Here is a 13770-nt window from a genome sequence, read left to right as displayed (position 1 = left end):
ATCACTATAATCTGATGTAGATTTCATACAAGAATGGATCGCCATATGTATCGTTAAGATCAGTGTGTATAGGCCCATATTACCAAATTACTGTGAATGCAAGCAGACGTCCATGACCAAATGATAATGATGTGTTATTATATAACACGCTTTTATATAGAACAAATATACACCCAGTATCACCCAACCTGTGTTGGTACTCATTTATCGAACTCAGAAGGATGAAATGATGAGTTGAGGCATTTAAGAGCAGACTAAATCAGTGACTCGCCCCCTGAAGTGTGCCTGAAATTAACCTTTAATGAGTCTAGCAATTATTGTGTAGAATTCCAGAAAGACACATTATTTGGTATTCCTATTCTTTCTTATTCAGAGTCAGTGCTGAAAGTGTTAGACGTGTGGTACTCCTGTTCTTATTTTTCTTATTTTTTTTAAGGGGCCTGAACAAGAAAGCCAGCCACTCCAGAAGTAAAGAGCCACTTGGTGCTGGCCACAGCCCAAGAGCTTTTATTTAGAGGTCGCAAAGGAGACCACAGAGGTCGCACTTGGGACCTCTGGCTACCCCTAAATGATGTCCCTGTACCCAGCCCGTGAAAATGGGGGCTCGGTGATCATTGTGTTTTCCAAATGAATTCTGCTCATTGTGCACAGTGTGCTTTCTGCTCTGTCACATGGCCTTTGACCCTCTGTGAACCTGGGTTCTATCCTCGGCAGGGGAGTATCCGGCATTGCAAGAGTGGGGAGGGGATGGGGAGGTGAGCCCAATCTACTGTTGTGGTAACATTAGAACTTTTTAGCACTTTTTAAACCAGTCAAACAAAGAAAGTGAATAAAATTAATATAGTTTAATTTGTGATAGCAGATGACACATGATCATGTTTTCTCTGACATGTGCCTTTTAAGTAAAAGTAACTGATTACAAAATATGATCAGGAAGATAAGAGATAGGGAAATTTCTTATCCTATCCCCTCACCCTAGGTAAGCGAACCATCAGCGTGACCTAGGGGTAGTAACACACAGGGTTTAGTTTAGTTTGGTTGAAGGGCAAGTCAGGTAGGAGTTGCACATTTGTTAACGTTAAAAATTGAAGTAACGTTTAATAATGTACCTGAGTTTTTGATAGTGTGATAACATGTATAGGGCAATCCTCGGGGGAGAGACCCTAACACATGTGTTTTTGGTGCTGTGTGTATGTAATTAATGGAGGTGGTGAGTGACTTTGTTAGGGCTGGCTAGTAGCTTGCAACTTGAATTTTTGGCCCATGGTTTATGAATCCATCCACTGTCTTGCTCCACACTACATCGCTGATTGCATTTCACTGTACTCTCCATCTAATGGTCACCGTTCCTAGCCTCTTCACAATCCATCAGTCCTCTGCCCCGCCTATGCCGCATCCACCCTTTGCTCCTTTACCCGATTTGCCCCACTCCACTGGAGTGGTCTCCCTTGGCCATCAAATCCAGCTCTTTAGTCCAATTTGTCAAAATGCAGCTTAAAAACCACCTCTCGGGAGGATAGCTCAGGTGCAACGTGCTTGCCTTGGAAACAAGACGATGTGGAGCAACACAGGTTCGATCCCCGGGTCCACGCTTAGAGACTTCTGGGTATTAAGCGCATTATAAATAACCTATCATATCATATCACCTGTCACCAACGGAAGGGGCCACCCAATACTCTGCTGCCTACATCCCGAGCCACCTTACCTGCATTCTGCCCTTAGAAGACCATGTTTAATGCGTGAACATGTAAATACTGGTCTCAGGCTTTCAATTCTACAGTACTTAATGTAGGCCTGTCCCTGGTACAGGGTCTCCCCTTACTCCTTCACCATCCTGCGTTATATGTCATTCAATCCTAACAGTGCTGCTATATGCAAATGCCCGGACCTATGAGGCAGCCTCTGCGCTTTTATTTCTTTTTAAAATGACACCCTATACTTAAACACGAATTCTAAATTTTATGTGGTTGAAATTACAATTTAAATGTAATCTTTCATTAATAATATGAACTGAGATTCATCCATTATTATCTCACAGCCCTGCATAGCTAAAAAGCATGTCACGTGTTGGCTTGCAAGACCCAACACAGAGACCTGTTGAAAAACCAACAGAGGACTGATCAATGCCTTTAATCCATTGGGTGAATTAAATTTATGCTCGCCCGTGTGTCTCACTGAAGTTTCTTTCACGTCCCCAAACCTTATTAACAAGTTATCCTTTATTCCCCTCTTCTGGTACCTGACAGTATTGAGATGAGGAAGAAGCAACTGAGAGTAATGTACACCATTTACTCTCACCACTTTGGTACTGGGACGAAGAAGATGCATGAAGGTCAGGCATGTCCTTGTAATCAGAGTCGGGCAGCATTGATTGTTGGAACACATCTGCAGCCCATTGAAGGACTGCAGGTGTATAAAAGGTGGAGTACCGAAGCACATGGAGGAAGCAGAAGCAGCAGCAAAAGGAGAGACCTTGGGAACTTAAACAGAGATCATTTTTATACCCAGTGCCGTGCCGGAGAGCGAGAAGCCGAGATGCCAAGACACTGTCAAAGATCCCGGCAGTCCTGCCGTTGGAACGGTGCAGGACTGGGAACCCTCATAATGTAAGGCGGGCAGCAGGCGCTGCCATGGAGCGGAAGCACAACTGAGCATGGAGGCCGCTGTGTGCTGAGTAAAGCACCCACTGAAAAACCTGCTTGTGGAGAAGCCACCAAAAGGAGCTGTCAGGTCCTGGTAAGTGTCGGTGACACTGGAACCACCCGGACGCTTCAAGGGACCATGAATATGGTAACGGTCCATGAAACATGTAAAGTTGCATTTATTGAATACCTACCTGAATGAAACAAGCAACACTGCACATATTGAATCCTGAAGTGAAAGGAAAGGCAAAATTGCTCATTTTGAATATTGAATTGCATGAAACAGCACGATTGCTAACACTGAAGACCAAATTGAATGCAAATAACAAACCTGCTAATATTGAAACATGAACTGAAGGAGAAGAAGAAACTAAGTTGGATGCATGACTCTCGACTGCATAGCTAAAGTCAAGGCTGATAAAGTGCTTGTTTATTGAAGTTGTGGAGCTGCATTTGAGAAACCACTTGTTTATTTGAATTTTGAACTATTCAAAAAGAACTTGAAGTTCCTGGTTGCGTGACCTATAAAGGGTGGATCGTGGGATCCAACAACTGCTCCCAGACCAGGGAACTCCTCCATGTTGAATAATGAACTGCTGAAAACAAATGCAAGGTTCCTGGTTGCGTGACCTGTAATGGGTGGATTGTGCGATCCAACAACTGCATCTAGACCAGGGAACTCCTCCATGTTGAATAATGAACTGCTGAAAGCGAAAGCAAGATTCTTGGTTGTGTGGCCTGTAATTTGGTGGACTGTTTGGTCTAACAACTGCACCAAGACCAGAGAAACACTATATGTTAACAAGGGAGAGTGCTGTTGTATCAAACGGGAACCTACCATTCGTGCATCTAAGACTTGGGGAAGGGAACCCTGAGCTGTAAAGAATGGTTGAAACTCAGTTTAAAGATAAAGCTTCAAGATACTGCTCTTTGTGACATCTTTTGATATTGAACTTGTGGAAGGGAACCTTGAGACGTGCTGCCCTGGCACTACATTGAACCTAGGGAAGGGAACCCTGAGATGTGCTGCCCTGGAACTATATTGAACTTGGGGAAGGACATCCCGACATTTACAAAGGTGTGGAACTTTATTACTTCAAATCCAAAAGAAGGTACATTGAACATTGTGGTGAACGTATTGACATTTGGGGAAAAGAAGCTGAAGATTAAGCCCAAGCTAGAACTAGCTATAGAGCTATAGTCACAGACCGGCTTTTCAGTTGAACTTACTGACACAGACTATCTTTAGTTTCCTTAGGTAGGGAAATCCCACCTTAGCATAGAGCAAGTAAAGCCTTACACCATCCTGATATTTTCTTTAATAAAAGCCTTTTGTTACACATTGAATCTGTTGTATGTGTCTCCTTCCATGATGTCGACGTTCCAGATGGTGTTAGAAGTGGGATGCGGCTCAACCGATACAACTTGGGGGACCCTAAAATATGACAATCTAAGTGCCAGAGCATCAGATTCCTCAGTAGCAACAAAGTGCTCTATCGGATTTGATATCTGTAGCAGTAAGGATGAGACAATTTCCCCAGGTTAAAGTCGGTTGATGCCCACTGAATCGACATAAGTTCCACCCCCAGACATTTTCATCAGATTAGCCCCCCAAGTCCGGGCTAGCCTGGAGGTTTGGGATTGGTGTGTTGGCAGGAGTGATAGACCTAGATTTCAGAGGGATATTAAAGCGCTATTGAAGAACCATGGTATAAAATCCATCAAGGGGATAAGATCACTCAAGGGGTCCTGAAGAAAGCCATGTTCACCATCCTATTGAAGAATCCTGGAAGGAAAGTACACAAAGTGGAACTTGAAGCTTTTGGGAGGCTGATGAGCCATCTAGTGACCTTCCCAACTCTGAATGCAGAAAATATAAAATATATAGAGGAAGAACCTAAGACCCTTCCTGACTTAGCCTCTGCGCAAAGAAACTACCCCCTGTTGGCAGAACCTTTTGTACAAGGCATATCGGAAACAGAGGGTTGTGAGAAAGGAGGACTTTGTTCTGAAACATGGGCTTCTCTATAGAGGGGGGAGATACCACTTCAGAAGGACTGACAAGAACTCATTTGGTTGTCCCAAAAAGTCATAAACTGGTTGTTTTGGAATTAGCACATTCACATCTAACAGGAGGCCATTTGGGACAGTCCAAGACTCATGCACATATTACAAATACATTTTACAGGTTTGGAATCCACGCTGATATTAAGAATTTTGTCAAAGCATGTGAGGTTTGTCAAACCATGCACGCATATACCACCACCATTCCTCTTAAATCAAATGCCAGTATTTGAGTCCCATTTTCCCGCATTGGTATGGTTATTGTGGGAGCCTTGGAAACGTATTAAGGAACAAATATATTCTCTTTATTGTAGACTATGCCACACATTATCCTGAGGCCTTCCCTTTGAGAAAAAATACTACACAACAAATTCTGAAACATCTCCCCTTTTTCTCTTGAGTAGGGTTCCAGAGGGAGATATTGATTGATCAGGGCTCTACCTTTATGAGTAAGCTTATGGGAGAAGTCAAAGAATTGTTACATATTGCTACCATTAAAACATCAGTGTACCATCCCCAAACAGCGGGCTTGGTAGAAAGATTTAATAAAACCCACAAAATGATACTCCAGATGTTAGTTGAAAAAAATGGTAAAAATGGGGACCATATGATACCCTGGGCCTTGCTTGCAATGCCAAAAAAAAAACAGGACTGAACAGGTGTTTCTCTGTTTGAACTGCTTTATGGACAAGAACCACGGGATGTGATTGATATGTTAAGAGAACCTTGGGAAGGAAGAGAGGAGGCTCCCATTCCATTATCTCAAATCGCCAATAGATTGAAAGAACATATGTCAGCTGTAAGATCTTTGATACAAACTCATATGGTTAAAGCGCAGGAACAACAAAAGATCTCTTATAATAGAAAGGGTTCTCCAAGAGGACAGAGGGCAAGGGACAATGGTAATACTGCGAACCTGCAACAATGTAATAGATAGTTTCAGCAGTCCTGTCTTTATAGGGCAAATATGCCCTGGACCCATGTCATGTCTCTGGCTCAAGGGCACCAGAAAGGCTGGCCTGTTCCGACAGCCACTCAGCACCTAGGTGCATGGTTTTCTGGCTTTTTTCCTCACCTTTTGTTTTATTGTTCTCTCCCCTTGTTATAAGGGGGGAGAGCACAATACTGCCAAAGTTTCTGGCGCACACCGCCAGTTAGCACCTTTGCTGTTTGGATCCCTCCCTGTCAGGCTGTGCTTTGGGATGCCTTTATTATGAGAGAGGACAGTGATGGGGTGAGGGAGGGAGGCGCGCCTTATGTCCACCTTTCTTTCCCTCCCATTCTCCCCCCTGGACCTCTGTGGGCAGCTCACCAAGGTTAAGGGGCCGGGCCCTTTAGCTTCATGGGGTGCACCTTCATTTCGTGGTACTGGGGCAAAAGACGGTTTGCCTGTCCTTGGTGGATGGGCGCAGGGCAGCATGGCCTATATTCTCCAGTTTAGGGAGTTTTAATAATAATATTCCCCGCTGCAGGGGTGTGAGGTCTGCCCAAGCCTGCGTAGGCAGAGGGACATGTTTTTTAGTTGTAATTTGTTTTCATCATTTGAACTCCTCAAGCGAAATGCAGTCTTAATGGGACAAATGGGTGAACATGTTTCATCTGCTGGACAAGAGTGCAGAAATACTCTTTCTTCCTCATACATCTATATGTCAAAGCTCTGAACCTTTGTGCTCTGTCTGGGGCTGTTTGAGCTCCCTGTCTGCCCTTTGCTTGGTTAATATATATCTATTTTCTTACCACCCTTTCATTTTTACAGTTTTGTAAATGATGTTGCCCTTACCTAACTTGCCAGCACTTTTTTGTTTTCATTGTCGAATTGATGAAAACTGTTCTTTGCTCCAATGAGTTTTCAAACCTGCTTGTATGTAGATTGCACACAGATCTGTGCAGTAGGTTTATTAACCCCCAGAGCTATCTCACAAACAACTATGCTATACTTTTTCAGTATGTTTCAGTAGTTATTCTGTCCCACATTGCAGTTCGTTTTAAATGAGCCGTAGCGGACGTCTAATGCATACGAGTCGTGTGTAAGACTTGTACGCATTATATATATTTCCGTCACGGCTTGTTTTCATTCATTTGTATGACGGAGAGGAGGGGCTGATTGTAAGTTATGATTCCGCTTTCCCCTTCATCTCCGACATACAGATACTCCATGCATCCGCACGAGTATGTACTCTCATGCTAGCACAAATCCTGTATGGTCGTATGGAGTCTGCTTGCAGCGTCCACCAGCAAGAAGCAGGTGGACTCAGTAGGAATCCATTGTAAAAGCTGCCTGCCATGTATACGTTTACTTCATTTGCACGGCGGAGTGCAAAAGGGCGGCATACAAGCGCGTACGCCACATTTTGCGCTCTCCCTTTGCACTCTCCAGTCACAGTGGGGCCCCGATTGCAAGTCGCTGAAAACTTCACAGGGCCCCACCTCGTAATTTCAGGGACTTGGAATAGGGGCCCCATTGTGATTTTTAGATATGTATAATTATTTTGCCTTTGCACATGAAATAACCACAGTGTTTAATACCACTGTCCTAAACACTCAATCGCATCTCGTTTCAGGATTCAGAAAGAACTCGCTGAAATCACACTAGACCCGCCGCCAAACTGCAGGTAAGTCCAAAGAAATTCCTTTTTCTGTGCTGTCCCATGCTTTGCTGTGATTTTGAGATTGGTGAGGGTGTCACCATTTCGTCTAAGTCTATTGATTGTTTTTCTAAAATAGCTTTTGTAGCTATTGCTTGTAAGGTTGTGCTATAAGACCTAGTTTAGTTTATTGTGGTTATGTTTAACACTCCTCATAGGAGTTCGGTCTTGCTATGCCTGATAACACTGGTGGTAACAGCCTCTCTGGTCTAGCCTGTGCAAAAGCTGGGACAGCTTCATGACCTGTAACCACCCAGAGGAGAAGCTGGACATCCTGATCAAGGCAGATGCGCCTCTTGGTGACCGTGCCGCCACCAGCTCGATAGAGTGCTAATGTGTGTCTTGTCCTATTAAGAAAGTATTGATTTGCCTCCAGTGTTGCGTGCTTGAATCGCAGTGATTTCTTTGTGGTGGGTCTTTGTTGCGGTTTCACTTGTTGAGGCAGGCGGCATTCGTAGACCTGCCTGTTCTGATCTCTTGCAGAGCACAAAAACCGGTTTTGCAATATTTAGATTATGAAGGATTCCTTCAGTTATCTGCAGTTCGGCCCAAAATAGAAAGCAACAGTGTTTTGACCGCAAAAGATATTTTAAAAAACTAATTTGCATCTACTTTTTTCACATGTCCTTTTTTATAAAATGCATGTGGTCACTTTCTGCTTTTAAATGTATTCTTTTTTTAAACATTTGTTTCATCTTTCTTTCTTCACTTGAACAGCTGGATTTCGTTTGCCTTCTGTCTCTGTACTCAATGGGCCTTCGTTTGCTACAGTTGTTTGTGGATATGTTGGTTTCGATTGTTGGATTAGGACATTAGGAATTCACTGAGGCTAAACTGTCAGTCTTTTCCGGTGTCCGTTTGCATATAACCACCTCTTCTGCTTCCATTCTGGGATGAAATCCTTCGAGAAGCGGCTTCACGGCCTGTGTTGGTAGTAGATTGTCCCGGGTGGAAGTGCCTTTTTACTGTTTATAGCAGTAGATGTGTTGGCTTCGCTTCTTCATTGCCCCCCCCCCTTACTTTGGGTGTTGTGTTGGTGTAGTAACTTGCACTGAGTGAATGTGTCACACTTCGGATTCACCTTGAAGGACAGTAATGTGGGCCTGAACAAAGTGCCTCTGGGTTTTACACAATTTTCAAGCCTGCAGAAAATCAGTGAAAGAAAAACCATGCAATCATGAACTCCTTGTAATCATTGTAAATGGAAATGTGGAAATGGCAGTCTCGGCAGGTGGATGCTCATGTTGTTTTTGATATATGTTACTTGTTGCATTTTAATGTTGTGCATATCTGTGTTTCTTATGTATGTCAAGTGTTGCATTTCTGTGTATCACATGACTTTTCATTTTCACAAATGTATTTCACTGTATGTGACAGCACTGGCACCGAAACAGGGCATTGCTGCATTTCAATGTATTACATCAACATTGTTCCCACCCCTACGGCTGCCATTTTTATTGCCAGTCACCCAGTGGTCGAAGTGGGCGGGAGCAGTCAGGAGCGGTGCTCCTCTTCTTCTTTTAAATAAGTTTTACCGTTCCTATACTTTTATTTTAAAAAGAAACCGTTCCGGAACGGTTTCGTTTTAAAATAAAAGTGTAGGAAGAATTTTAAACTTGCACTTGCACTGGACGTGCCCTTAAACAGCAGGCACATGTGTTTTGGGGTTTGTATTGTGCATGGGAGGGGGCGCGGCAATAGGGTTTGTGCGCGATGGTGCAGGCCAGTAGGGAACATAGTTCCACTACTTCTTTTCTTACACTTCGATCACTGCAGTCACCTCTTTCTGAAGAACTCTTCCCCTTGCCAGTCCCTGCATGTGTACCCAGCTGCCCCATCCTGTGATCTCCCCCCCTTTATGTCACATGGACTTTCATGATACCCCAAGGGGGCCTAACTATGCAATATGCAGATTTCTGCCCCTTCCTCTCCTGGACTCATGAGAACAGCTGTGATCACCACAGTGGTGAGTGAGGGGAGCAGCCCCTTACTTTGCTGTTGTCCCTTCATGTTTGCCCACCTTTCTTGTCCCTGCCCCCTTCTTCGTTAGTCCCTTCATCCCACTTCCTGCGACAGCTGTGGAGGCGGGGGCTGTGCATCCAACATTGTGTCTTTACCGGAATGTTTGCCCACCTGTCATGCCCCTGCCCCCTTGGTCCCTGTGGGTGGACTCTGCAGAGGTGGACAACAGCATTATAAGTGGATAGAGAACCAGGGCTGGGTCTTTTTTTTTTTTGGCTGCAGTGCTGGACGCGTGGGTGGGGACAGGGAAACTACAGAGACCCAAGCAGGGACACTTCTCCCAATCTGGCTTACTCCCATTCCATCCCCTTAGGGCCCTTCCTCCACAACCTGCTCTCCTCTGCCCCTGCCCCTTTACCTCTCTCTGTAATAATAATACAATAATCTCTGACTGTGCCCCTCACTCTCTGCGCCCCACAGTCTGTCACTCACTCGCCCTCCCTTTCCTTCTGGGCGTGCCTAGCCAGTATTCCTCTCATCAATGCCCCTCCTTGTACCTGCAGTCCAGTGCAGACAATCATCCATGTCTAGGGTGCCTAACTTACTCTGCAGGCAACGAGCCTACTTCCCTGTCTGTAATAAATGTTTTTCCTGATTTCTGCAAAGACATTGGTGCCTTCTTTTGTATGCTCACTTTCTTGGCTAGCCTGCCTGTTTTTGCCAGAGAGGGGACCCAGTCCCCATACACAACGTACACCTCACTGGGGTCTGTTAATTCCCTGACCCAAAACCGCGGCTCTCTCTGGATCTCCCATACGGCCTTCCCCATTTTGGCCTGCCTTCCACTTGCATTACCAATCTTCTAACATTGCTCCGCTTAGGCGACAAGTGCCACAATCTGTTGTCACCACAGTGCTGTGCCTGCAGCATCTAACTTTATTCACATTCGAATGTGCTTAAATGCACACAAAAAATGTAAACTAGAGCAGGTCACAGAGCTTGGAATGTCTCCGAGCGCCAGGAACGGCTGATTGGTGCAGGTGCAGTGTTGCATGGTGTGGCTTGAGCCTGGGCTTTTACTTTCCCTGAATTTGAAGAGACAATTTTTTGCTAGAACGCCGATCCAGGGAAATCCGGTCCAAATCCAGCACTGGTTTAGAGTATGTCAAACTGTTCTAGTTTGAACGTGACATGTCTCGGCTTTATAGCTTGTGCGAGATTGGGCGTCATGTTTATTTGCCATATCTGTCCTGTATGAGTAGAGAAGGCAGATTCTGCAGGGATGGAGGCAAATGCATCTTTCTGGGGGCCTCTGGAGTTCTAAGCGTTGCCTTCTCAGATCCTGCAGGGTAGATGAGGCTGGCAGAGCCCCTCAGTGTTTTATCCTTGGCACCAGTGAAATTGCAAGGGACGATGGAAGCGAGTCCCTGGACTCCCACGCTTTCCATTGCAAAATGGGGGCGTTGTCTTGAAGTGTACCTTACGGCAGAAAAAATGTAGGCTTTAACAATTTCCAATAAAAATGTTAAAAACTGTTTTTCTTCCAGCCATGCAGGTGGCTTGCACATCTTTTAAATGTGCAGTATTTAAAAGCTTGGTCAGTAGTATTTTTCTTGCTTTGGATAGACTGTTAATAGCTTGGTGCCCCCAGGTCATTTGCGCCTAGAGGAAGTTCTGGTTACCACTGCTTTGGATTCAGGGACTTGTAGTCTTATTTTTCCCCAATATAAATTTGGGTCGCTTAAGTACCGTAATGCAAAGTGCTGTTTGTGTTATCGACCAGGCCTGGCTTTAAAGCACAGGCACAGAGGCCACTTAGTAGCTAAGTAAATGTGTGCTTTGTAATATGCGTCGGATTCTAAAGAAATGTCCAATCGCCATAGGATAGCATGTGTTTCAGAACAGTAGACTTGTATTCACTCTAGAAACTAAGCACCTATTTGAGTTGTGTACTGGTGCTTCAGTGTGCTTGCGTTGATCCTGGTGGTTGGTAGAACTAGGTGCATTCATCTCTGAACAGATGGCGGCCTGGCTGATGGGCGGGCATTTCGTACTGATAGTTAAGCGTTTTAATTGAGTTGGATCGATAACGACACCAAGAGTTGAATAGGCGGGGTTTTGGGGACAGGATGCTGTCCTTGGTCGGGAGTTGTGTTGTGTTCATAGGAATAAACGGATGTAAGTGAAGATTATAACCAGCTAATCCTGGAAGGAGCTTCTTGGTGTTGGCCATCGTCCAATAAGCATGAATGAGGTGGAGGTAGGACATAGTGTGCTGCAAATCTTCCTTCCACAACTGATGCTTCCAAACATACAGAGTTCATGTCAGTGTTTTGTATGGTCTGGATGTCCTGGGGCGTCATGGGTAGCTTTTGGCACCTGTTGGTGTCAAGTTGACCGGGCTCATTTAGGCTACAAAGAGGAGCTAAATGGCTTCCATCTCCTAGCAATTTTGAACCCTTTAATTGTATTCTTGAGCAAGCATTTTTTCCCTAAAATCCCTGCATTTCAGAATGCATATAGCAGTATTCCTGTGATTTGGCCTCAAAGCCCAGTTTCCACAAAGAACCATATGTGCCACCTTATACCGCAAATACCCATAACGTACAGGAAGCAACTATGCGGTTTGGACGAGATTACCACAAAGCCTGAATACCGAGTAGCATTTTGAAGAATACAATTGGATGATGCCAGTGTGTGCTTCAATATTTACTAGTGCGTGATGCTAGCGCTGTTTAATTTTTGAACGTATTGCTCCTAGCGCATCATTCGATTGGTTCATTATGCAGGCAGAATGTATCGTCCTTAGAACCAGAACCCTATAACTATATCCATCAGAATGAAAGGAAACGGGCAACACAATGGCTGCTATGGTTTGTACTATGAATGTGCTGGCCTCTTCTGGCCCTAGGTTGGAGGGCGGTCGCGATTCAGATTGGTTTCTTAGCCCATGGAATTTTCCGAAGAATATACTTGTACCTAAAACCCGAAAATTGATTTGGGGCTGTTGGATGATAACTTCTGTCAAACTTCGATCATTAAACTTTGCACATTACGTTGAGCCGTTCAGCCTCGGTGCAGTGTTCTTTTTTTTTCACTCTTGCTCCTTAAAATAAAATTATTAATTCAAGCAAAATGTAAACCCAGAAGGCCCGCTCACCACGTTGCTTTTCTAAGAAATTGTGATCAGTTTTTATTTCACTGTGTTAAGTTTGTTTAAATTCCTTTCCTGTTTTGTATGTGGGACTAAGACTGAACATTACAGTCGTGCTACTACTAGTCCACACCATTATCAGGCTTCTGCAGACAGCGCTCAACATTTGAGCCTTATTTTGTTAGTCTGATGACTCCCTTTTTCCATTAAAAATATGTATGTAACTCATGCTTTAAATGAACACAATTATGTATTTTTTTTTCAAATAGATTGTGTGTTAAACATTCCAGTGGTCTTGTTCTAGTGTTAGCTGTGTGTACGTGCCTGCTGTTTGACTGTGGTTCTGTGGTTTAATTTGGTTTTAGCTTCTTGGCATTGTTACTAATCCAATTCTTACCCTTGTGTTTTTACCTGCGTTCGGAGTCTAGGAAGCGGTAAATGGTTATTCTTACAGCTAGCATCGCTCTGCAGGAGGCTGACCTAATTCCAAAGTCTCTCCATTGAATCCAGAATTCCGCGAGGTCGCTCCTGTTTCTAACCTGACGGCACTATGCTCATTCTGTTCTCACCTCCCCTGATGGGCTCCATTGCTGCTTCCATTCTCCATCAGCTCCCAGGCTGTTTCAGGGGCAGTAGTCAGAGAATAGTAGCCCATGCACAGTGCAGCGCTGCATGCTAGGTTGCACAGCTGTATGAAGGATAGTGCTGCAGTGGACAGCGCCTAATGACCTGGCCGTGGATTGGGGCGCATAGTGCAGCGTTTGCCAGTTCTGGTTACTGCTAGACCAGGGGCTGGATGCATCTTACCTGTCCCTGTAGTGGCTGCTGCAGTGTTTGCTAGTACATAAGGGGCATTTTCTCGCACTACAATTGAAACTGCTATTAAAGTTCCTGTAAGGCTGTTAAAGCGTGTATCCCTCCCCCAACCCCTCTGAGGTCCAGGTTTCTCCAAACCCCGGAAGTAGATTGAATCTGCACCTCTTGCTCGGGGTAAAGGTCACAGGCCTGTTACTACCACAGGTATGTGGATTATGGGCGCCTTCCTGCTGACCACAAGAGAGGTAGGACAGACACTGTAAGGATCTGTGATTCTTTGACCCATCTCTGTGGCAAACTAGTGCACACCGGAAGTGATGCTTTGTGGCTGCATTTAAATAAAAATGAAAACAGTTCAGGCTGCAAGGAGGTCACAGCTTCGAAGACGCCCGGATGCAGCAAAGCAGGAAGTACTTTTACACTTAAGAGAATCTCTATCAGGAAGAATTGAGCTGATGTATTTAGGCATTGTAATAATGTCCACAAT

At 44.6% G+C, this 13770-nt stretch overlaps 1 protein-coding gene across 1 annotated transcript in view; it reads left to right on the top strand.

The window, feature by feature from the left end:
* LOC138570183 (ubiquitin-conjugating enzyme E2 E2) overlaps window positions 1-13770 on the top strand; it is a 1314846-nt gene that overhangs the window by 350773 nt on the left and 950303 nt on the right. Inside the window, exon 3 of the mRNA XM_069648864.1 lies at window positions 7268-7318. Within this exon, the coding sequence (XP_069504965.1) occupies window positions 7268-7318 (51 nt within the window). The remainder of the gene's footprint in view (window positions 1-7267; window positions 7319-13770) is intronic.

The sequence above is a fragment of the Ambystoma mexicanum genome, chromosome 2q (assembly GCF_040938575.1).
Source record: "Ambystoma mexicanum isolate Mex_15411 chromosome 2q, UKY_AmexF1_1, whole genome shotgun sequence".
Taxonomy (NCBI): Eukaryota; Metazoa; Chordata; class Amphibia; order Caudata; family Ambystomatidae; genus Ambystoma; species Ambystoma mexicanum.
Note: the sequence above shows the minus strand (reverse complement) of the source record. Positions and strands in the feature narration are given on the sequence as shown.